Genomic DNA, 25255 nt, shown 5'->3' on the forward strand with positions numbered 1-25255 from the left:
AATTCGTTTGCAATCTGAAAAACTTCTTATATTGTACGAAACAATTGTATCATATTTTTATCTTTTTACTGTTTCTGTTTTCGAATTTATTTTGTATCTTATGACAAAATGATGTAATTGATAAATGATAATTGAGTTATCTACCACTCTACTACTATGGTCTAGTTTTTCTCATCTAATTTAAGAGATCTGCACTTTAGTCTTTTGTGAACTATTTTCTAAATTATTATACTTCAAAAATTAGAATAAATGTATGATTATAATGTTTATGATTGTCTTTTCAAAATTGAACAACTGATTGGCTCGTGAATAACCACTATTATAAGTTGGAAAAACATTAGCAAGTATAAAACAGAAAAATATCAAAACAAAAAACACATAAACCAACCGAATAATAAGTGGAAAGTTTGATCAATGGGTCAAATGCATAACACAATCATACAAAAATGCAAGTAGAAATATCCAAATGAAAACAAACAAATGCTCTCCGCACTCACTTTCTCTAGTAGTCTCCCATCTAACAAGACTTGATGTTTCACTAACCAAATTTTTTTTTTTGATGATAATTTCACTAACCAAATTAGAAATACAAACATCAACATATGTTGGTAGATTGTTATGTACAATCAGAAAATACTTTTCAAAAATTTACACTAGTTTTGTGATAAACGTACTAACACAAAAGAAACTATTATGCCTTTACACTTCAACCGTTCAATTATTAGGATGGTTGAGCTATTTTAAACCGGTTTAAGCACAATTTTTAGTAGTAAAGGCAAAACCGTGCATTCTAATTATATCATATGTTTGATTAGTAATTCAAAATCATAGAAACATTCAACAGTGTATTTTATTTTTTCGAGTTTATATTCCACATTTTCCACCAGAGGTAGGTCCCATGTATATGACTTGAAGATGAAATAAAATGAAGAGAAAGAGTTGAGGCGTCCACGTCCATATGACAAGAACACTGCCCAAATAAGATGCTTTATTTGTGACTCTTTGTTTTCTTTTTAAAAATGTGGAGGCAAGGTTGTTAATGATTGTTTTCCTTTACCTTATTTCTTTGTTAAAATCTTTTGGGTGTTATATCTTTTAGGTATCATTTATAGCTTGTAGCAACTAGCTTCATTTTATAATTTCCTTCTATTTTTTGAATAATAACTAGTAGTTTTTTTTTTTTGTTAAAGAATAACTAGTAGTTGTTTACTCAACAAAAAAAAACTAGTAGTTGTTGTGTTCATTTTTGGTTTTTTGTTCTCAAGAATTCATAGTTGTTGGTATTTATATAATAATTGATAAGAAAATGTAATTGGTTTGAGGAAAAGTATTTAAAGGATGGTATTATGGACAAAAACACATTGGTACAACATAAATTAAAAAGAGTAATCGAGACTTCAAAATGGAATGCATTTGTTTGTAATAATCAAGATCTTATGAATAGAATACAACGATATAAATGATGTAAATAACAAGGATTACTAGTTTATCAAAGGTGTGTTAGAGCATCTCCAACCCAGTCTGTGTTAGGTCGAAAAAACCATTTTTTCACTCAAAATTTTTGGCCTCAGCTCAGCCTCTAAAATTCAGCTCCAGCCCCAGCCTCTCTTGAGGCCGAAAATTTGTTCATGTGGGAAACAAGTGTGTGCACTAATAATCTTTCATATTTGTGCCTTTTTTATATTTATTAAAAATAACATAGAATGGGCTTCGAAATTATATTATTTTTTCGTATTTTTTTCTTCTCTCTAATCATTAGAATTTTATTATATATAAGGTGGTTTACTTTGGGTTTCCTCTTATTCTTTTCCAACTTTATTTTTATTTTGTGGTTGGTAGATGAAGAAGAAAATAAGGGGAATATAAACATTTGTGGATGCCTCCCTCCACCATCTTCTTTTTGTATACCCATTTTCTTACACATTCGGGATTCCTTGAAGAGACTACCAAATACTTAAAGAGGCTAATGAAGAGTATCTAACTAAAAGAATTCCCACCATCAACTCATCAAAGTTTTCAACAAAAAAAAAAAAAAAAACTCATCAAAGTCCACATATATAAAACCACAACCTAACATGGGCACCCATAAAGTTTGGTGGAGAGGGTTTTACATTTTCTCATACCCTTTCCTCCTTGGCTCCTTCTACAAAGATTTTGATGCCCTCGAGTATATTACTTATATTACAATTCTTATTCTTGAGATAGTATGAAGCATATCTACTTATTTAATCATCACATGCAACAATAGACTAGTCTGGACAAGAGTTAGGAGCATTTTTAAATCTTTTACTAATAAAGCAAGGTGGCGGCTTTGGGCATAAAGAATAATTTTCAGAAAATAATTTCTCTACAAAATACATATCTTTTTTTTTGTATATTTTTGTGGACATTTTTTTAGCTCCAAAATTAACTTGATCGAAAATTGTCCCCTAATCTTCATCTTTTCTATCACCTTCACCACTACAACTTCCCACTATCACCATTCCGACCAGTGTTGCCACATTTTCTCTCCCTTCTCTCACTCATTGGGGCCCTCTCCCTCGGTTTCGTTGTCTCTCTCTCCTTATGCCTCTTTCTTTCTTCTCTTTTTTTTATGTTCAATCTCCTTCTATCTCTCATTGTTTCTCTCTAGGTCGCTTTCTCCCTCTCTCTCACTTGGCATCTATGTGTCTCACGATTTGTCCCTCTCTCACACGGTTCTGGTGAAGGAAGTGTCCCCTTCGCCGGAACCCCCTTAGTCTGAGATGAAGGGGACCTCTCTCCTCCCCGAGGTATGATTCCGACAAAGGGAATATTTCCTTTCGCCTGAACTGTGTTTGTGTGAGAGAGGGAGAAAGATAAAGATCGAGAGAGTAACATTAGGAGATAGAGAGGAAGAGAGAGAAATTGTGAGAGTGAGAGACAAAGAAAGCAGAAGAGAAAGATAGTAAGTAAGAGAACGAGAGAGAAAGAGCGTGAAGATTAGAGGGCAATGTTTAATCAAGTCAATTTTTGGGCTAAAAAAAGAATATGCCCCCTTAGTTGTTTGTTTCATATCCACTAATAATTTTGGACGAGAGACTTTCAGATTGCAGAGTAAGTGTTCAACCGTTGCACCAAATAATAGGGGACAAATTTAGAGATTAATCTTACTAGAAAACAAATTCCGCAAAATCATCTCCACCATGGTCTCAATTCAACTCGAACATCACATTTCTTTTCGATTTATTCACTTCGTTATCGAGTAAAATGGATTATAGTTCAACAAAAAAAAAAGTAAATTGGATTATACCATCCGACACCAATCCAACCTAAGACGAGATATCTACATCCACTAACCCGCGAAAGTACAAAGGCACTACAAATCTGACCCTAAAGTGACTCATGAGCCCAATTAGACATAGCTCAGTGAATCCATGAAAAAGAATGACAGTGGGTGGGCTTGGTAATTCTTATGGTGGCTATAGAACATTTGCTAACCTGGACCACCGGTTGGGCCAATTTAGCAGCCCATTGAGGAGGACCTCGAGATGCTAAAGTGTATGAAAGCTTCAAAACCCTACGGTGATAAAGTTATTCAGTATTTAACTAAAACGCAACTGGTTCTGCTACATCATCATATATCATTTCGTAAAACCCTAAATAAACCCGTCCTTGCCCTAACCTCCAAAACGTTGGAAAATAAAAAGAGAAAGGAGGGAAGGAAAGAAAGACATAAAACCCTAGAGGCGCAGTTGCATCTCTAGAGAGAGAAAGAGAGAGGGTTTAGAGAGAGAAAGAAAGTTTTCGCCTCCATTAGTAATGGCGTTATATCTTCTATTTGAATCAGCTTCTGGTTACTCTCTGTTTGAAGCACACGGTATTGATGAAATTGGACAAAACACTGAAGCTGTTCGTAACTCAGTTGTTGATCTTAATCGGTTTGGGAAAGTCGTAAAGATCGCTGCTTTTCAACCATTTGCTTCTGCTTTAGATGCTCTCAATCAATGCAATGCTGTCTCTGAAGGTTTATATTCCTAAACCCTAACCCTTCTTTAATACTTATGAGTTCTTTTGGTTCTTTAAGTTCTAGTAATACTTAAGTACTTAGAGCTTCTATTTATCCTAAAACATATAATTCTTCATCGTATAAAGATTCATATTTCTACACTAGGAATGATTTTTTTTGTCTTTTGGTGCTATTTTGTTCTTCTTCATGCACAAGGCTAAATGTTAGTTGGTTTAGGGTTTAGTGACTAAATGTAAGTGGGTTTAGGTTTAAGTGGCTAAATGTTTGTGGGTTTAGGGTTTGTTGTAATGATAGTGGGGTTTAGGGTTTAGTGGATAAATGTTAGTAGGTTTTACTCTGTGTATTTTCTGTTTCCGAAGCATTTTCGTGTTATACACATCTAGGTGGTAGACTATTTTTATCGGAGCTTCCTGTAATCTAAAATTAGTTTTCTGGGCTAGAGGAAGTTGAGTTCTTTGGGTAGTAGTTGCTATGATAAATGGGATTACTTGAGTTTTCGCCGGAGTTTGTCGTGTTTAGGCCCAGAGCTTATAGTCCGTGTAGGCCCAAAGCTTATAGTCCGTGTAGGCCTAAAGCTTATAGTTCGCGTGTAGGCCTTGTGTTGGTTGAGTTTCTATTCAGAACAATAAACTCTGTTTTTTCAATTTGTGGGTTGTATTCATTTCGAACTGAAAGTGAAGCAATGTATTGATTTGGTTGTTTATTGGATTTTTAGGGCTGATGACTGAGGAGTTGAGGAACTTTTTGGAGCTGAACTTGCCAAAAGTGAAAGAAGGAAAGAAACCCAAGTTCAGTTTAGGACTTGCTGAGCCAAAGATTGGATCACATATTTCAGAAGAAACCAAAATTCCTTGCCAAAGCAATGAGTTTGTTCTTGAACTTCTCCGTGGAGTACGCTTGCATTTTGATAGGTTCATCAAAGATCTTAAGGTTTGTTGATTTTCTCAATTACCTAATCGTTTTGCTCTTTTAAAGGTTATACTGTTTCTGATTTCTTTTCTTGTTTTATAGCCTACCGATCTGGATAAAGCTCAGCTCGGTTTGGGACATAGTTACAGTCGAGCAAAGGTGAAGTTCAATGTCAACCGAGTTGATAATATGGTTATTCAGGCTATCTTCCTTCTAGATACTCTCGATAAAGATGTGAACTCCTTCTCTATGAGAGTCAGGTGCGTAATGGAAGTACATTAATAAGTTTTTTCTTAATAGTGCTATTTCGGTTTGTGACTTGAGTGTAGGAAATTCTAATGATCATATGTCATCCTTTTCTTTGCAGAGAGTGGTACTCCTGGCATTTTCCTGAACTAGTGAAGATAGTAAATGATAACTATCTCTATGCCAAAGTTGCCAAATACGTTGAGAACAAGTCAGAGCTGTCTGAAGACAAAATCCCAGGCCTAGTGGAGATACTTGGAGACGAAGACAAAGCAAAGGAAATTGTAGAAGCAGCAAAGGCATCTATGGGTAATTCTCTTGATGACTTCAAGTCAATTATTTGGTTAACCAATACTTCATTTTACTCATTTTGTTCTGAACTTTTGCAGGACAAGATTTGTCTCCAATTGACTTGATTAATGTTAAGCAATTTGCACAAAGAGTGATGGACTTATCTCAATACAGAAAGAATCTCCACGAGTACTTAGTGAACAAAATGAATGATATTGCTCCAAATTTGGCTTCTCTTATTGGTGAAATGGTTGGGGCTCGTTTGATCTCTCATGCTGGTAGTCTAACAAATTTGGCCAAGTGCCCTTCATCTACCCTTCAAATTCTTGGTGCTGAGAAGGCACTCTTCAGGTGCTCTTTAAGTTTCTTTCTTTGCTCGCAATTTTTCTTTGACACATCGGTTATCTCTTAGAGATCAAAACTGCATATTATGTAATTGAAATCTTGCCTTGTTCTTCAAATATTTGTTTCCGCATATTCCTGTTGTGTGTGTCTTTGGCTAAAATTGAGGATATGAGTGTCATTGTTAGCATCGCATTGACTGTTGAGAAATTTTTTCAGGGCTCTGAAAACCCGAGGAAACACTCCAAAATACGGGCTTATCTTCCATTCATCATTTATTGGGCGAGCTTCTGCAAAAAACAAAGGTCGTATGGCTCGTTACCTTGCAAACAAGTGTTCCATTGCCTCCCGTATTGACTGTTTCTCAGGTATATTTCCGGTGGATGCAACTAATTTGATTTTCTCATTTTGTTGGCATGTGTTACTGGATAACTTAATTTATCATTTTTTAAAACAGAGTCGAACACAACCGTTTTTGGCGAAAAGCTTCGTGAACAGGTAGAAGAGAGACTTGACTTTTACGACAAGGGAGTTGCACCACGCAAGAACGTTGACATGATGAAAGCTGCCATAGAAAGTACTCAAAGTAAAGGTAAGAAGTGAAGATAACGCAGATGTTCACCAAATAACCTTTAGCATACTCTAAACAATCCCTCCTTTCATTATGGTTCACGGAATTATCTTGTCCTGGCATGGATGAAATAACGTCTAATATTGATTTCGTCAGTAGAAGATTATGCAGGAGGTTTAGGTTTTTATCTACCATATATGCCCCATTTTCTTTTGTTTCTTATTTCTAGCTTTGATTGTAGATGGGAAGACTGATATGGAAATTGAAGATGCTTCTGCAAAGAAGAGCAAGAAAAAGAAGTCCAAAGGTGAAGTTGAGGCCATGGAAGAAGACAAGCCAGCAAATGGTGATGCTTCAGAGGAGACTGGAACAGAGAAGAAAAAGAAGAAAAAGGAGAAGCGAAAGTCACAGGAAGCTGAAGATGTCGAGAACGGGTTTGAATCCGAGCAGAATGGAACTGCCAAGAAGAGCAAGAAGAAGAAGAGCAAAGACGTTGAGGAAGTCGAGACTGCAAGTGAAGTGAAGAAGAAAAAGAAATCAAAAAGCAAAAGTGATGTGTAAGTTATGGAACTATAAAAACCAGGTTTAAGTTTTTTGTCTAAGTTTTAGAAAGATAGGTGTTTTAAGACGAATGACGTTTTGTTTTTATTATCGAATCTTTGTTAGTAAGTTTTGTACTAGAATATGACCATATTTTTGCTTTAATCACATTTATCTGTTCCATCATGATGAGCTCTTGGCTTGGGTAATCCGTAATCTTAGTAAGAAGGTTAGTGAATGCCGCGTATCTGGCCCATCTGACCCTGGTCCAAGAATCAAAGTACCCCCATGATTGCTCTGGCCTAAGCCGACAGACGGGCCTTAGGTTGATCCAATCTCACGGACGGTTTTAGTCAATATCCTCATCTTTCATGGAAGAAACCAAGCAGATTTATGATTCTTTTTTGTTGGCTTAGGAGTGGTAAAATGCACACTTGTTCATATCCAAGGACCCCAGGTCTTTGTTGCATATTGTTGGTATTTTTTTTTTGTTTCGAGTTCCGTACTTAGTTGCTCACTGTTCTCTGTTGAAATCAAACTTGCTCAATTGTTGTGTATTAATGGGCTACCAAAATTAACTGTAAGAGTGTCAAAACAACGTATTCAGAGGCGTTATTGCATAGAAACATCATGGCAGTATCGCGTCATCATGGGGCATCTTAAAATTACTGGAACATCATTACATGTCATAGGTTCGAGGCACATCATCCACACGGTAAGGGCGATCATAAGCTACCTTTAATTATACAACATGAGACTTGAACCACTACCTCGGATTGAGTTCAACCTCTGGATTGAGTGGGATACTATCCATTTACAACGTAGGACCTGGGACGCTGGGGGGATCCTGTTGAGATCGTGGATAAGTCTGATGTTCCTTTTTAGTATACAAATAAGTTTGTTTTGATAGTGATAGATTTAACAACTCTTTATCTAAAAACATAGGTAAACAATAGAGTTTCTATGTTCTAAAAAAAAAAAAGGAGCAGGTCAATGAATTTCTTTAAAAGGAATAAAGGAACATTAGCAATTCCGGAGAATGTTGAAAGGGTGAAACAAAAAACAAAATATATAATGAGATTCTTATAACCGAAGCAAGTGATCGTTTTCCTTAAGACATTAATCGCTCTGTTTTATGTACCAACCAGGCGAAACGTCTCCAAGGATATAACGCTTTTACCTTTCTGATCGGAAATCATTCGAATGTTAAGTAAATAGTATAGACTTGAGTACTTTCTCCTTGAAAATTTGATAATTTCTTAGTAAGTTTTGCAAGTTTGGTTTTCGTGATTTTATAGACTGAGAATAGCCACAGTTTTGAACGTCTGACTATCTAGGGAGCAACCACTGTAGCTATTGGAGGAAAACAGTTACAATGACTGTTAGCCCGCGGGACCATCCCATTGGATGATGATCCGTGTTGTAGTCATGGAAAAGATCTCAGTGGCCAAACTTGATGTATTCTCATCCGTCGAATGACAATCCGTCTAAAAATAAAAAAATAAAGGCTCCAATGCAAAGGGCGGGGGGGACGCCAGCGCCCAAGGCGCTCTATCATTTATTGTTCAATACATAACTAAGCAACAAGCGTTTCCAACTGAGGAGGACCAATTCCAACAACGTCAACCGCATTTGTGTTAAAAATTTAAGGTGTGTTTGTCGAGTATTGAATAGGTTGTTCATTTTTGTTAATCCTTTTTTTCCGTCAGCATTCTTAACTTAATGTCTAATTAGTTGTAAACTGTTTTTCATTCCATACGAATTCAAACTATCATATTTTTGTATAACAATTTTGTAGTTGAATCAATTTTATCATGAGCCAAGATGATTTTAGGGTACGTCCAACTGTTTTATCCATAGAAATTGGTTGAGGTAGTAAAGACTCTACACAAGTCTTGAAGAGATAAAAAAAATCTTCTGTTTGGCATCTAAAAGATTATCAGAAAATATGAAGACTGATTACGATAAATATGTCGCATCACGCCAAGTATACTCTAATCACCTTTTTAGTGTGAGAGGCAATAGTTGGTGGCTTTTGAAAATTTCAAATGTAAGCTTTAAGTTTAATTTAAATGATGCATGATATGGCTTATGAGTCGTTGCTTTCCCTCCTCTAGGGTTTAAAAAGAAAATTTCCCACTAATCCAAACCAATTTAAAAAGTGGGCTACATTCTTTCAAATGAAAAAGGAAAAGAGGGTATATGATTTCAAATGAGATAAAAAGGTGATCATATTTGCTTGAACTTGGGAACTTTAAGAGATAAGCAACATAATTGCCCATTTTTGTTTTGAAGATACTAGTTATTTGGACATCTTTCTTCCTTGTTTTCATCAAGTAGAATATTGCATTTGCATGTTGTGTATTTGAGCATATGAGGCAATTGTCAAGACACAATTCATTCTATTTTCGATTTCATATGGTATACTCACATATCAACATGGCATATCTACCTTGTAAAGATTCTCCAGCAAAAAATAAATATTTAGCCAGTAGGTCGTAACTCTTTTGATTGCTTTCATCCTTTTGTAAGATACACGGGAAAGAAAAGATATTACATAATGAATAAATAGTTCTAACTTACCACAATTACCACAAACTCACACATAAGAGTATGGCTTGTTGTTTCAAATTATGACGTGTTTGCCTTTATTTCAAACTTCTCATTTTCTCTGTTCAAATTTTCCTTTGATGAAAAATTATTAAAAAATTATTTTACTTAAAAAGAAATTTTAAATTCGGTGGTTGTAAAACTTCTCATTTTCTCTGTTCAAATTTTCCTTTGATGAAAAATTATTAAAAAATTATTTTACTTAAAAAGAAATTTTAAATTCGGTGGTTGTAAATGTTTCTTTAATAAAAAAAGAATTCGTAAAAACGTTATTGTCAAATTTATAGTTTAAATATGCCTTATGGATGACTAAATATGTGCTTAATTTGAATGAATAAGGGCATAAGGCCCTCCTTTGCAATCATCACCATACTTTAATCCCCTCAACAGTTATCATTATACTTTAGGCCCCATCCCCATATTGTTATTTGATTTTAAGGTCCCTAACTCATGATTTCTTAATCGAACGTTGGCTGCCAATAGTTAATTGTTCAGTTTGTGGAGGACGAGTGGAATGAGTCCATGAATTTTCGGAAGAAGATTTTGGTTTCTAGCTTATCTCATGCATCAAACTAAATAAAGAAACAACTAATCAAAACCAACAAAGTAGACGAGTCAAGTGATTTTTGAATCTTTCAACAAAAACTACAAGGTGTTGACATAAACTTCAAAAAGTTCCGGAGGTCCCAGTTTCGAATCTCAGAGAAGGTTGAATCTTTGGTTATTTGAATTGAGATTATTAGGGTCTAAATAATGTAGTTGGGCTTTAGATCATGGTCTAGTTGGGCTATAGGTCCGGTCTTGTTTGAGTTCGAGGGGATGGTTATCGAGCTTATCACATCTATGATGTATCAATGTCAAATGTAACGACTAATGTAGATCGTAGTCGACTTCCAAAAAAAAAAATTTTTGAATAATACAAACTCAAATAGTATATCAACCATTTAGAAAACATGCCAACACCTAAGTATTGCTTATAATGATATTTCTTTCCCAACTAAATCTCATCTTAGGGACCGTAATACAATGTATAATAAAGTGATTAGCTAGTCTATACATATAATATAATTATAATGAATATCAAACTACAAGAAGATTTTGCCTAAGAGTTAAGAAAAAGAACTCTAAAAGTTCATGTTTGTAGCGCGGAAATAGAATGTGTGTCTTAGGAATCACATCCCCATAACACGATTCATTAGAATCAGATTATATAATTTGTTGTTTGGTGCGATCAGGAATGAGAATTCAATTCCTAAAAGATTTCTAACTTTGTATTTGGTTCGTACAAGAATTAAAATATAATTTTTTACAAAAAGTTTGTAAAATTATAATTAAGTCGATTTTGATGGTAGGCGTAGGTAGCTTTCAACATCAATAGAATGAACAAAGAACAAAATGAAGTTCTATCTCTTCACTTCACCAACTTCGCACCACCAAAATGGCCTCTATACAACAAATTATTTTTTTTAGATTAAATCTATATAAATCAACTTCTTCTTCTGTTCTTACGTTATTTTCGCACACCAAACATGACTTGTGCTCATAAAATCATCTACATGAGTCATATTCCAAACAAAACACCAAACAAAGGGAGAAATGGGTTCTTAAATTTGTGGCACTGTCAAGTGTTGACAAATCGGCCTCGAGACACAAAACTGGATGTCCCCCTGACTATATATGGAAGGTATACTAAAATTAAGAGAAAAATGTGTCAGGCACGTGCTATTAAAGCTTGAGATGCGTTTGGAGAATACAAGAAGATAGATAAGTTAAGATAATAGTAGAGGTGGCATGGCTTTTTGGAGAATCTCAAAATAGAATAAGCTCTTTGTTGGGAAGGAAAAAAAGCACAAACTCAACTAGTATGACACCAATAGATGCCTCGACTTGAACACATAGGTATTAGAGGTGCAGCCTTGTGAGATTCACTACAAAAAAAATCCATATTAACAATATAAATCTCCGATCTATAAGTTAATGAGACTCTATACAATGATTCGTGCTTCCAAAAATTTGACTAAATTAAATTAGTTACTGCGACTTCGTTAGCCCTCTATGCTAAACGTATAAATTTTTGAAGATTTTAAGACATAATTGTGAGTTCAAATATTTTCGAAGTCATGGGATTTGTGGGTCCTAGTTAATTTCATGCTTGCCACTGTGTATGACATAATTTCTTTGGTAGTTAAGAAGGGCCGGACATTGACATAATTTCATTTTATGTCATCCCATAATAATCCATTTAATTGATTAATTAAACAGAGTCCACTCTCACACACTTACTTTCTCTCTCTCTCTCTTTCCCTCAAGATCTCACATTGGATTCATAAGCAAGACAGATTTCTTTGTCTCAAAGCTAAAAACATTATTATAAGTTAAAAACTTCATTAATGGGTGCCTTGCCAAGTTTCCAATATTTTAGTTTTGTTTTTCTACTGCAACTTCAGCTGAATTTGTGTGATCTCCCATAAATCAAGTGCCACATCAAACACTGTTTCTTTCTATCTTTGCAAGAACTAACTTGTGTCTGTATTCTATGGCCGATTTGAATCTGAGTCGGAATTCAAATTGACCTACTTAATAATTAAAATTGTCTATTCTAATCTGATTCATTTGAACGACTGATTCCCGATCACTTTTTATTTAGATGGTCTAATTTCATATAATGAAAAAAAAAACTTAATTTCATTTTAGTCTCTAATCAGTGACCAAGTGTCTTGACCATTTGGTTTAGCTTCCAAAAACTGAAAAATTTGTTTTTTCTGAAACTACCCTTACGATATTTATGTAAAATTAATTTTTTTTTTTCCAAAACCACCCTTTTGTGAACAAAATGAAAAAAGATATTCATAGATCTTATGGGTAGTTTACACAAAGAGGAGAAACATTTTGTCCCTTGAAGTCGAAAACGAACTGTCAGATACCAGAAAAAGGGCAAAACGTCCCCTTAATAACAATTCCAGAGCCTAACACAAAATTAAGCAAAAAAAACCTATCTCAGACTTGTAGTAAGAAATCAAAATGGATGGTGCCCCATAATATTCTTGTTCTAGTTTATTTATTAATGGGGAGAGTTAGAATCTAAGGGGACCAGTGAGAAGGAATGCTACAAGTCTCCGGGTTTCTTGCTTAATAAGCACACCACATTGTCTTTCTTTTTGTCTCTTGAATCTTGATGGTTATACACCCAAAGAGCTTCTACTACTGACACCTAAAATTTAGAATCAGCCTAATGTCTTATAGTAAAGTTTCCATGCAGGTTTCCATTGACTCCCATCTATTAACAAATCTTATTAGAAACACATGATTATGGTGTAAATGAGTCTCACTTCACTATATTTTTTTAGAGTGAGAGAAAGTCGAGTTTTCGACTTAAGAATAGCTACAGGTTTGATTCACCGGACGCATAACTAATAATAAATGTTTTATTTCTCGTACATTCGATTTCAGGTTAAATTGTAGAGATATAAAAAGTTGAAAAAGGTTGTTGAGAGTAAATTTGTATTTTTTGCTCTAGAAAGTAGTAAAGAGTATCAGCATCTCTGATATGATAAATGACATAAAATGGCTTAGCATCGAGACTTCATCATATGTGTCTTACCCTCTTAGTCAATAAAAACTCCTTCGCCATGACAGAGAAAAATTACAACATTGTAATACACCCCCAACCTAGACAAAAATGAGACGATGAACTTCTTTAGGCACCCTATATTGGATCACTATAAACTATATCAAAGTTGTTTTCCATTTTGACCCATTCAGAAATTTTGTCCAAATCTGATTGCACAAATTAGACGAAAAATAATTGAGTGAATGTCAAAAATCATACTTTTGTTTAAAGTTTGCTAAAATTTCTTATTTCTTAAGGCGACGCTATGATTTTTTTGAAAAGTTTCTTCACATTCTCGCGTTCTTTCATTCTAACAATGATACAAGTACATATTCATGTACACTGTATTTGAATAGAATAACGAACAATTTTAATTTTTCTTTTAAAGAGTGTGAAAACTAAATTACCACTATTCCTATTAACCATGCAACTATCACCGTGGACAAAAGTGTATACAAGAAGGTAATTTAAACATGAGTTAATTCCTATATGGCCCCCTACTTTGTGACCAGCTTCCTTTATGGCCCCCTTCTTTTCGTAAATTCAAATATGGCCCCCTATTTTCAAGTAAATGTCCTAATTGTCCTTCCTATTTATAATGTTTAGAGGTGAGGTGGAATGTATTTAATTTTATTTTGAAAAATTATAAATAGGAAGGACAATTTGGACATTTACTTGAAAATAGGGGGCCATATTTGAATTTACGAAAAAAAGGGGGCCATAAAGGAAGCTGGTCACAAAGTAGGGGGCCATATAGGAATTAACTCTTTAAACATTTTTGCTATCACATCTCATCGGCCGGTCTAGGTAGGTGGTACTGGTGGTGGAGACCACAGTTATTTTTTAACCCTAGTCAAATTATTTAACCATGGTTAATACGAACCTCTCAGTTAAAATCTTCGCCTATTAAAATCCAAGTTTTTTCTCACTCTCCGTGGCGCTCGTTTCGTTCAACTTCCCTCTGAAATTTTTAGAGAGAGAGAAAAAGACAGACATAGAACCAGAGTTTTAGAGAGAGAAACAGAGTTTGTTTCAGTTGGAGAGCAAACCAATGCACATTATCTGAACTCATTCTTCTCTCTAACAATCTCCAAAATCATCACCGAGAAATGATGGTTTTTAGTCACAGTAACACCGGTTTTCTCACCGGAAAACAAGTTTTTCCGGTTAATTACGAAGCAGAAGTTTCTCAAAGACTCATCGAAGCTTCTCATGTTGATGATCTGAATTTAGCATTTCAATGTATTTCTGATTCTTCAGTAGATGTGAACTTCATCGGTGCTGTTTGTTTGAAAACGAAGAAAACAGAAGTTATTTTGAATGATGAATCGCCTAATGAAGTTCGGATCGAGTATGAAGAGTTTAAATCTGATGTTACGCCATTGTTTCTTGCTTCTCATTCTGGAAATCTCAGTCTCGTTCGTAAACTACTGGTAAGCTAGTTTTTCTTTGATCACTTGTTGTTTAATCGAGTTTCAGTCTCACTCTATTTTTGCTAAAATTAGGTTTTCCTTTTTGGTGACAATGAAATTCTATTTGAGAATCATAATCCGCAACTCACATTTGGCTTTCTAAATGGAAAATTTTAACTCTGAATGTGTTTGTAAATCAAAATTTCATCACATTTGATGATTTTGTTCTTTTCGTTAACTTCTCGAGATACGAATTTCAGTGAAATATCGTAGATCTCTTAATCTGCTTAATGTGACGGGTATTTGAAATTAGGATTATTTGGTTTCGATGTGTTTAATCTTCAAAAATGTTCAAGTTTTTGAAGCTTAATTGTGGAAGTTTTTAGGTCCTCTGGGACTTGATTTTCTTAAGAAATTAGTGATATCCATTTCTAATTCGAATTTTAGTCCAATTTTTCTGATTTGTTTAGTTTTAAGCTGTTAAATTTGCTTAAAATTAGGATTACTCTGTTAAATGTGTTTAGTTTCTCTAATTCTAAGTGATCAAATAAAATTTCGTAGGTATTTTGCTGTGAATCAAAGTTTTCTAATGTCCTCTTTTCTTTTCCTTTCTTGTGGTTCAACAGTCCTTTTCAATTTCTTTTTAAGGGTTTTGACTCACTCTCTTCTTTTGTTATTTTTTCTATTAAAATCGTAATTCATGAGAAATCTTTCTTTTGTCTCACATACAGCATAGCAAAATCTTGATCTTTTCGTCGATTCTAGGACCACTTCTTAATAATTATGAACACCTAGTTTTGAGTTTTCGACATTTTCTAGTCAAATTATTCTAGGAGTATTTCATTCTTCTAAAATATCAAGTATGATTATGCTTACTTTCTACAAGATCTACAATGTGTTCTTATACTTGTTAGAGGTGACTGGGTGCTAGAGTTTTAGTGATTTACAATTACCAAAATCCTTGAGACATCTCCTTGATATTGATTTCATTTATACTGAAAATCATTTTGCCATTATTTGCCGTGGAGTGGGTCTCACCAACCGAACCACTTAAATATCTTGTATTATGTGTGATTCTTTACTTCATTATTGTTTTCTTGGTTTGTTTGTTCTTCGTCGTAACATCATGGCTACCTCGTGCTGGATCGAGAACCCAACTGATCATGGCTCCATGGGCCCTCTTAAATCTTAATCACTCCCTAGAAACCCAAGTTGAGATTTCGAAAAAGAGTGTTGGTAATCCAGCACTAGGTGGTCTTGGGATCAATAACAGCTTTGGTCACTAAATCAAGGTCAACTTTCCAGCAAAACTGAAGTAATTAACATAAACTAAAATAAGCACAATGAAAGCATTTGAGCAGTCACTGGTTTTAGTAGGTCAGTGATTCAGTGATCAGTAAAGCTTATAGAATAGTAAATACAAAGCTGAAACTGGAATAAATCAACATCTCACCTTCTTTGTGTTCTTTTTGTTAAAACTTCACCAAATCATAAATTCACATGTACCTGACAAACAAAATCATGAGAAATACATGATCTCAGGAGATCTTTATATCCACATTATAGTTGCAGGTGAGCTGGATTGACCAGGTCATGTCCTTAGTGGTAAAAAAATAAATCTTCACAAAGAGGACAGTTCCAATTCTGATTGAGGGTTTCACAAAGCTTAAGTTTTGTTTGTGGAGTACCCAATAAACTATTTCTGTCATCTATATTTCATCACAAAATCTTGTACTAACTTGCTTACAGAGGTGATAGGATGCCTAAATAATCAGTCCAAAAACCGACATGGACTTCTAAATTTCGCCCAATATTATTTCGCTCTCTTTTGATGGATTGGGTGAAAATCCGCCCTTCCTTGTTGTAATCCGGCCTTGTTCATTACACTCTAACATTTTTCAATTGCTTATCAATTGGGACCCTTATGGTTAAGCTCAATTATTTATTACAGTCATTCATATGGAGTTGGGATCAAAGCTAGCTATACTTTACAGTACAGATATTGTACAAAAAAGTGTTTGGTTCTTGAAGAATTTATTAACTGATGTGTACACTATATGGTTGGCCCATCTCTTTCCTACAGACCTATCAAGATGATGTAGAAAATAAATAAATGCATGCACACAATATGGTTGTCATCTGGCATTTTCCTGCTGCTTGTCTTTTAACCACTGGGAAGTATGTTTTACTTTAGGGTATTATATTTCCCTAGTTGTACCTTCATTCAGATTTCGTACCTATAGATACAAATAACTTCTGAGTCAGTAATAATTTGCATATTCTTTTCTCTTTGTTTTTTTGTTCCTTTTCTTTTCTTTTCATTTTTTACTTTTTATTGTTTACCAATTTGTAACTGATAGATAACCCCATACATTGACTACCATATGAACTAAAAGTAAGCTTGGTTTGATGACTTTATCATTTGATTAGTTTGATATTTGATGTTTTTGTCAAGTTGGGTTTGTCGTTTCGCTGAACCACTGAAGTTCGTCCATAAGTTTTGTTGTAGGGCCTCTGTTATTTACTTATTGGGTTGCTTAGGTTGGATGGTAATATGTGTATCTCTCACTGGAGAGACCAGGGTTTGAATCTCGTTGTTTAAGAAAGAAGAGCGTACAAGCCCTAGATATTATGTAGTTGGTCATGAGACTTTCTTTTGTCATGGTTTAGCACTTAGGCTCCCTAACAAACACAAGGTAACTGACTGGGTTCTGAAACTTGTGCTCAATGTGTTGTTTGTCCATAAATAAGTGAAGGTAAATTAGATGCTTGGATAAGGTTCAACTATTTGCTATACACTGTATTTTCTTTGATCCAGATAAAGAAATTTTAAATACAACAAACTCCATTCAACCCCCCCTTCTCATTAATGGAAATTCATTATTTCCATATCCATTTGTCTGCAACATTTCTACTGTTCCTTTTTGTCTTTGTGTGTTATTGGCATCTTGTACTCAAAAGGAATCCAAGAAACTACTTTGTATTATAAGTGTATTCTAATTCTCCTCCGTCACTATAATAATTGGTACCATTTGAAGAATAGGAACAGAATATTTTTATACCAAGGTACATTTTATTCTTACTGTAAACTTTTATCGTATCTGCGTGACAGAATGCTGGAGCAGATGTGAACCAAAAATTGTTTAGAGGGTTCGCGACAAAGGCAGCAGTTAGAGAGGGCCACATGGAGATACTCAAGATCTTACTCAAGGCAGGAGCATCACAACTAGCTTGTGAAGAAGCTTTACTTGAAGCAAGCTACCTTGGACAAGCAGAGCTAACAGAAATCCTAATGGGATCCGACATGATTCGGCCCCAAGTTGCTGTTCATGCTCTTGTCACAGCATGTAGCAGAGGATTTCTTGATGTTGCTGACAAGCTACTGAAGGTAAAATAAACATCCTATTTATCTATCTGCATTTACTCTGAAATCGGACTAAAGATCTGAATTGACTCGAGTCAGATTTCAAAATGTTTGTTTTTGTCTGACTCGTGATATGACTCGTCCGAATAACTGATTTAAATTGATTTTGGACCCATTTGAGTCAGATTCAAGCAATGAAAAATAAAACACCACCTTAGTGGATCTAGTGCTTCTATCTATTTAATCAAGATGGATTGTTTTTAGTCGGCCCTTGCACCATACTTCGAAGTTTGATTTCGTCAACTGGTTTTCAACATGTTTCGATGAGACCCACCCATGTGATAGGTGGGTACATAGTCAGCCAAAAACCAAAAGAACCAAATTACTAGAATTGCTTAAGTGATCGGTCCCTACCAATCTGCTGTTTTTTGTCTCTTATAACCAGTTGTTTTCTAGGAAGATCCTCTTTGCGATTTCCTCACCAAAATGGTAACAAATTAAAACACACTGAAACAATTTTTCGCGTAAAATAATTGATAGTGCTGTTTATAGTGTAATTTCTTTGTATCAGTAGCATAACTCGTCACAAGCAAAACGAGTACCGAATAGTTAAGACAGGAATAATGCCTTAAAAGATAAAACAAAAAGGTCCAGCTTCATTACGATATATATATGTGCAGTGTGGAGTTGATCCAAATGCAACGGCTCGTGTGCTCCTCCAATCTTCCAGACCTTCATTGCATACAAATGCCGACTGTACAGCACTTGTCGCTGCAATTGTCAGCAGGCAGGTCTCTGTCGTTCACCAGTTGTTACAGGTAAAGCTCTAATTAAACATTATCAACACATTGTAGTCTTTGTTAATGGATCCTTGTACTACTTCCTCTTGCCATTTGAAGTACTTTGTTCTTCGGAATGCAGTCTGATTCGTTTTTCTCTCTTTATTTCAATTTATATAGGTTGGAGTGAGAACAGATACTAAGGTTGGATTAGGTGCTTGGTCATGGGATCAAGATTCCGATGAAGAATATAAAGTGGGAGCAGGATTAGCAGAACCCTACCCCATTATTTGGTGTGCTATAGAATATTACGAAGCCAGCGGTTCCATTTTGCAGATGCTTCTCAAACACCACTCCCCCGATATCCAACACTTCGGTAGAACTCTCATCCACCACGCAATCTTGTGTTCTAATCTCAGAGCACTTGATGTACTTCTAAGTTATGGGGTTGACAAAGAATTCATGGTAAAAACCACTCGAAATAGTTCATTTCGACCTATCCACATGGCTGCCCGTCTTGGATTCGACATAGTTCTTCAGTGCTTGGTGAATGCTGGCTGCAACATTAACTCCCGGACAGAATCTGGCGAGACAGCTGTCATGATCAGTGCGAAAGGTAGACATGATGAATGTCTTCGAGTTCTCGCCTCTGCTGGTGCAGATTTTGGTTTAGTGAATTCTTCTGGTCAATCTGTCAGATCCATTGTTGAATCAAGCAGATGGAGCTTAAACTTCGAAAGAGTCGTACTAGACATAATTCGATCGGGGAAGACAATTGGGTCGAGCAATCTTTCAGTTTTCTCTCCATTGATGTTCGTTGCACGTGTTGGTGACATTTCAAATCTAAAGATTCTAATCAACCAACCAAACATTAATCTCGATTTACAAGATGATAAAGGATTTTCAGCGTTGATGGTTACAGCAATTGAAGGTCACGTAGAAGCCTTTCGCTTACTTGTTTACGCAGGAGCAGACGTGAAGCTGTTCAACAAATCTGGTCAGACTGCAATCAACTTATCCGAACTAAACCAAAATCGAGATCTCTTCGAAAAGGTACTACTCGAGTACGCTCTTGAAAAGGGAACTCGTGGAGGATCAAGAGGCTTCTTCGTGCTTCATTGTGCATCTCGTCGTGGTGATATAGCAGCAGTCCGTCTCTTAATAAGTAGAGGTTACGACATTAATGCTCCGGACGGAGAAGATTATACTCCACTTATGTTAGCAGCAAGAGAAGGACACAGTAGTGTTTGTAAACTTTTGATATCTTACGGAGCTAGATGTGATCTTAAAACAGCAAGAGGGGAAACAACACTTTCGCTCGCACGAAAACACGGAATCGGAAGTGAAGTGGAGAACTTGATATTAGATCAACTCGCTCGTGTTCTTGTTCTAAACGGAGCTAACGTACGAAAACACACTAAAGGTGGGAAAGGTAAACCACACGTGAAAACGGTCAAGATGGTCAGTGAAACGGGAACATTGTGTTGGGGGAAGTCAAGTAGAAGGAATGTAGTTTGTAAGGAAGTTGAGGTTGGGTCGAGTTCTAGGTTTAGGAAGAATAGAGAGAGAAAAGGTTGTGATGGAAACGAGAGTGGGGTTTTTAGAGTGGTGACGACTAAGAATAAGGAGGTTCATTTTGTTTGTGGGAATGGTGTGGAAACTGCTGAGTTATGGGTTAGAGGGATTAAACTAGTGACAAGGGAAGCTATCTTTGGTAAGAAGCGGATCCTAGAGTGAGATGAGAGAAATATGGTGTTTCTTGTAAAGAAAGGGTAGGTTTCAGGGACGTACTTTATCTCAAAGTACATTGTTTCTTGTTTGTTCCTATTAGCCATTCAATGTAAATGGTTGGTTCCTCCTGAAGTTGAAGTGGAAGTTGATTTGACAAAATTTTCTAGTGGTGTCAACTGGGCCGGGCTACCCAGGCTCGGCCCAAACACAGCACAACTAATGTACGCCCGACTCTTCTTACCTCAATGCCACAGATGACAGTGAGGCCCTCTGAGCACCCTTCTGCAGTTCTGCCCGTCAGTTTGGGCCCATCTTTGCAGGCCCCTAGTTAAAAACCAATCCTGGCTCCAGTCCAGTTGACGACTCATCAGTTCCCGTACCAGTTACAAGTTGAGCAGTCTTGGGTCCACTTGAAGGCCCACAGAGTCTGAGCCTAGTTACAGGTCAGTTGTTGGCCCAGCTAAATGTCTAGTAGTCCCGGTTAAACGCCCAGCAGTCCCCTGCCTGGCTGAACGGCCAGCATTCCCACGACTAGTACCCCCAGTAATTCCAGTTGAAGGCCCGGCAATAGGGCCAGCAGTCCTGGGTCCTCTTAGGCAGATCAATTACGGGGCCATCATTCCCGGCTCATTTAGAGGCCCAGCAGTTGCGGTTAAAGGATCGTTTGGTTAGGGCCTGCAAACAGGTAGCTTTTCAGAAGGATGGCCTGGCAGAGTGGCCTGTTAGAGCTTAGACTGGCCACATTGTGACCACTAGCTTTTGCTAGTGAAAATTTCCACTTATCACTTCAAGTTCTCTTTGAAGTTTATCAAGTGATTATTTTCCTTTGGAGAAAACTATATTCTTACTCTGCTCAAAATATTAAATCTAACTAAACGGTAAAGAAGAGAGAGAATATGTAGAAAACAAACACTAAGCATTCTTTCAACAAATAAAAATACCACGCATTCTTTCAACGGTATAGAAGAAATATATAACTTAAAACTGTCAAAACATGGCAGTCACATTGAAATTCATTTCAACTGTAACCTCACTCTAACCTCCTAATCTTGAAAAATGGAGTTCTAAATAGTAAGCGAAATTACACAAAGGGGATTAAATTAAACTCTAAGAGTCATCACACTAAAACTTGGTGTATAATTTACTAGAAGAAACAATCAAAATAGTGAAAGTAAAACCCCTTCGTGTAAAACAATTCAAGTAAAAAGGAAATACCAAAGATGAAAACTTAACCAGAAGTTATTTCTTTCTCCTTTGCCTTGCACATATCCTCTGCCGACTTGACGAACTTCTTCGTCAACTCATCCACCTGGGGAAACAGAATCATGTTAGATCGATGAATGTGAAAACATAACTCAGTTTTTATGGATTCTTTTGATGGGTGGTTGGTTACTCACTTCTTTTTCGAGTCTTTTTGCATCATCTTTGGGGATACTTGAAGCTGCTTTCTTTATTGTATCAAATGCCTGGAAAAATGAAATTGCCCTCATCATCACACTTATCCCCTGAACAATTAATATGAAACTTATCGACTAAAGCTTTTAACTGAGTCACTGACGTAACCCATCTGAATACGATTGAACCACCCAAACCATCTATGGTCATGAAGCTTTTTCCGGGATAGGCAAATTAGTGTTTCCAAAAGATTTACCTGTTCCTTGAGATACCTTAGAAGAGACTAACGACGGGAAGACTAAACCACTGCTTCTGCACAGTAGATTATTTGTGCAACGGGATATTCGAGAATTGTAAGTTGTAGTGCAGAATGACAATGTGAAATGGTTTATACCTAGAGTCCTAGATATCCTAGATGAGCATAAAAATTGTAACTGTCACTTGAATACTACTCCAAATTGGATAACTAAATCACGTCGAAACGTCTAATCACAAAAGATCTCCAAGATAAAATGAAATCATAAAACAATAAAACATGCTTTTGATATATAGGATCTATATCGCAGATTATCACACCAGTGTTACAGTAGATCTGTTAAATTTCTCCTTTTTGTTCTAGACCTAAGTGACAAAGTTAGATGGATAATTACATTCTTTCATCATATAGACTAAAGGGCATAAAAACACTTAATCAGGAGAAAACAGTTGTACTTTGATAATCATACCTTTTGGCGGGCCCTTCTTATACTTTGCTTAACATCTTCGGCAGATTTAGTGACCACCTTACACATCGCCTAGTCAGAAATCCACGATGAAATGAGTTTACGAGGGTTTGGGTGTTCGAAAGGAGAAAAAAAACACTAGGATTGAACTCACCTGCATATTTTCCTTCGTCAATCTGCCAATACCAACCAAAAAAGTAGTGTGTTAAGAGGAATTGAGCCAGCAATAGTTCATGGTCTAAACTTGTCATTAGAAAGTATAAACAATAGACAGAAGATAATGTGCTTTTGCTAGAAACCTTGCAAATAATTGCAAGACATTTTTTATGCGAATCTACGGATTTGACGCTTATCAAAGTTCTGAATGAAGAAATATTTTTGAACCTAACCGGTATGCTATAGGCGGCAAAACTGAATTTAGATAGTATTAAAACTTACGCTGGTATAGGTGCAATAAGCCGCTGGCCATCCAATTGTGGATTTATACCTAGTGGAGATGAAACAATTGCATTTTCTAACTCCTTTATGGCCTGCAGAAAATTAGAGTATTACAAGAACTGTGAATTGTTTACAAAGAAAACAGATATTTCAACATAAACCAATAACTTGAGGTAAATGCACCAAGACAGAGCAGCTAAGCAATAGACTATAGATGGACACTTAGACATTGTGCATCACAACCGTTAAGTTATATGTCCACTTGAAACTCGTATTCCAATCTAAGTTTGTAGAAAATAATTTCAGCTAATCGAGAAAAAAAAAAGACAGAGTGGATTACAGATGACAATCAAGTTACTAGGAGATAACCGGTTGTAATGTAGATCGAGTATACTTTATACATCTATGTAACAAAATCACAAAATAGGAACTTGTCAGTGGGACATTTGTCTCCAGATGCAAATCAAGTATATTCAAAAGGAGATAAAAAAAAAAGGTTGCTTTAACGGGAGGCTTATTTCTGCTAAACGAATATCAATAAATTCTGATAAAGGGAGGTATGTTCACTAAAATCACATCAATATACTTGGAACATGATGTATATTCTTGAAGTATCACTTGCTACATGCTAGCGCAGTCGACTGCACTGCATGTGCCTGGAGGCACGAGTTATGCCATTCTTTACAAAAAATTGACAACTCCAAGAGTCATTTCACTGCATTGATACATAACTAAGACTCTAAGAAACAATATTAATGTACACCATGAATTGAATAAGCACATTAATCGTCATAAGCATGATAGTTGGACCATTAAGGGTCTTATAAATACCGTTAAAGGTCATCATATGGGACTTTAAAGCCATCTAAACTACCTTGACTTTATTAGTGCCCTATAATTACATGAGATAAACCACTTCCACCAAGACCCAAACCTATTAGTCTGTGACATCTTGGACTTAAGATAGACATACAAACTACAAGATCATTTTGTAAGGTACTCGGGTACCTAAATCATGTGTGATGTGTTCGGCAGAACAGTCCGCGCACTACTGGGATGGGTTGAGCCTAGTATATATGAAGTACAACATATGCAACTAAATAAATTGGTAAGCAACTTAAGAAAATGAAGTACAGATCCTTACATTTGGATCATAAGGAGTAATTGAGAGAGTTTGTGCATCAATGACAGAAACAACAGCAACACGATTAAGGGACAACTTCACGCCACTTGTTTCCACAATAATATGATCAAGCATTCCTGTAAATACATTTTCGAATTTTTCATGCTAAGTACTAACTAGAGTACCAAACACAAATCTACTAGTACAATAAATTCAAAATTTTCATACCAGGAGATGCTCTTCCTGTTCTTAATTTACTCAGTTCTCTTGATAAAGCAACTATTGCTGCTTCCATTTGTGATACAGCAGTTGCTTTCACAGTAGGTCCAATATCTGGTACCACTTCAACTGTGTTCCCACCATCATTGTCCTCTACAAACACATTCATATTTATTTCCAAATTAAATATTCAAACTGAAATTTCACTCAGATTCTATAAGAACCGAAAACTATGAAGAAGCAATCAGATTTCATCAACTTCATTAGAAAATTCAATGTTTTATGCTTAAGATTAGTTTTCAACCATTTCTACTAAAATCACTGCTTCTGCTGTAAATCAATTTCGTGATGAGAAAGAGAAAGATATGGATCAAACTGAAATTTCATTACGAATCACACAAGTTAACAACTGAACACTATGAAAACTCGATCAGATTTCATTTACTTCATCACAAGATTCAATAATTTATGCTTCAGATTAGTTTTCAAACACTACTGGAATCAATGCTTCTACTTCAAATCAATTCCATTATGAGAGAAAGAGAGATAGAGAGCTTACTTGATTTTCTTCCTTTAGCAAATCCTCTTCGACTTTCACTAAGAAAATCAAATCCTAAACGATCAGAGCAATGGCGATGAGTTCCGAGTAGAGAATTTTCTGGAGCGAAGTTAAACAGATTTGAATTTGAGGAAGAACTATATGAGAGATCACAAGAACGAAACGAAGTTCGTAGAAGATGAGATAGATTTTTCGAAGATAAAGCGCGTCTAAGTGAAATCGCCATTTCTAGGGTTTCATCTACAATCTTCTCTCACTGGGTTTTACGGGAGGAAAATGAAATCCCTCTGGAAAAAATGAACTCGGTTTGAGGGGTTTTGTGGTTTTATATGGTCCAAATTCACGCATCAGGGTTTAAGGCTCGCTAAACCGGCAAATCACGAAAAATGCCACTACATTGAAAGAA

At 35.8% G+C, this 25255-nt stretch overlaps 3 protein-coding genes across 5 annotated transcripts; 2 read left to right on the forward strand and 1 right to left on the reverse strand.

Moving 5' to 3' along the window:
* The first annotated feature begins 3542 nt into the window (after positions 1-3542).
* LOC147542537 (nucleolar protein 56-like) lies at positions 3543-7073 on the forward strand. Of its 2 annotated transcripts, none has more exons than XM_086632505.1 (8): positions 3543-3985; positions 4704-4918; positions 5000-5157; positions 5265-5452; positions 5533-5785; positions 5996-6144; positions 6234-6368; positions 6589-7073. In XM_086632505.1, the coding sequence occupies exons 1-8, from the start codon at positions 3781-3783 to the stop codon at positions 6906-6908; spliced, it is 1623 nt and encodes a 540-aa protein (XP_086488631.1). In that variant the 5' UTR covers positions 3543-3780; the 3' UTR covers positions 6909-7073. The 2 variants fall into 2 exon arrangements, with proteins under 2 accessions (XP_086488631.1, XP_086488632.1); XM_086632506.1 differs by having other exon boundaries at positions 3692-4575; positions 4664-4918.
* A 6957-nt stretch (positions 7074-14030) lies between these two features.
* On the forward strand, positions 14031-20552 carry LOC147542538 (ankyrin). Of its 2 annotated transcripts, none has more exons than XM_086633781.1 (4): positions 14031-14540; positions 17632-17907; positions 18564-18701; positions 18843-20552. In XM_086633781.1, the coding sequence occupies exons 1-4, from the start codon at positions 14217-14219 to the stop codon at positions 20397-20399; spliced, it is 2295 nt and encodes a 764-aa protein (XP_086489907.1). In that variant the 5' UTR covers positions 14031-14216; the 3' UTR covers positions 20400-20552. The 2 variants fall into 2 exon arrangements, with proteins under 2 accessions (XP_086489907.1, XP_086489908.1); XM_086633782.1 differs by having other exon boundaries at positions 14042-14704; positions 14780-17907.
* Positions 20553-21343: 791 nt separating this feature from the next.
* LOC147542539 (Ribosome recycling factor) lies at positions 21344-25205 on the reverse strand. The gene is made up of 8 exons (XM_086633783.1): positions 24850-25205; positions 24300-24443; positions 24093-24208; positions 22949-23040; positions 22665-22686; positions 22514-22582; positions 21791-21859; positions 21344-21702 (listed from the first exon to the last, which is right to left on the reverse strand). The coding sequence occupies exons 1-8, from the start codon at positions 25073-25075 to the stop codon at positions 21622-21624; spliced, it is 819 nt and encodes a 272-aa protein (XP_086489909.1). The 5' UTR covers positions 25076-25205; the 3' UTR covers positions 21344-21621.
* Positions 25206-25255: the final 50 nt, after the last annotated feature.

Source organism: Eschscholzia californica, unplaced genomic scaffold (genome assembly GCF_041429995.1).
Source record: "Eschscholzia californica isolate CP2 unplaced genomic scaffold, dmEscCali1.0.p SCAF_4, whole genome shotgun sequence".
Classification (NCBI taxonomy): Eukaryota; Viridiplantae; Streptophyta; class Magnoliopsida; order Ranunculales; family Papaveraceae; genus Eschscholzia; species Eschscholzia californica.

Excerpts from the sequence above, each read along its gene's own strand:
- LOC147542537 (XM_086632505.1), top strand. The coding sequence starts at position 3,781 with ATGGCGTTATATCTTCTATTTGAATCAGCTTCTGGTTACTCTCTGTTT. Across the intron at positions 4,919-4,999 it reads GGTTCATCAAAGATCTTAAG|CCTACCGATCTGGATAAAGC; the intron begins GTTTGTTGATTT and ends CTTGTTTTATAG. Across the intron at positions 6,145-6,233 it reads CCGTATTGACTGTTTCTCAG|AGTCGAACACAACCGTTTTT; the intron begins GTATATTTCCGG and ends TTTTTAAAACAG.
- LOC147542538 (XM_086633781.1), top strand. The coding sequence starts at position 14,217 with ATGATGGTTTTTAGTCACAGTAACACCGGTTTTCTCACCGGAAAACAA. Across the intron at positions 17,908-18,563 it reads TTGCTGACAAGCTACTGAAG|TGTGGAGTTGATCCAAATGC; the intron begins GTAAAATAAACA and ends ATATATGTGCAG. Across the intron at positions 18,702-18,842 it reads TCGTTCACCAGTTGTTACAG|GTTGGAGTGAGAACAGATAC; the intron begins GTAAAGCTCTAA and ends CAATTTATATAG.
- LOC147542539 (XM_086633783.1), bottom strand. The coding sequence starts at position 25,075 with ATGGCGATTTCACTTAGACGCGCTTTATCTTCGAAAAATCTATCTCAT. Across the intron at positions 24,444-24,849 it reads TGCTAAAGGAAGAAAATCAA|AGGACAATGATGGTGGGAAC; the intron begins GTAAGCTCTCTA and ends ATGTGTTTGTAG. Across the intron at positions 21,703-21,790 it reads CAAAAAGACTCGAAAAAGAA|GTGGATGAGTTGACGAAGAA; the intron begins GTGAGTAACCAA and ends CTGTTTCCCCAG.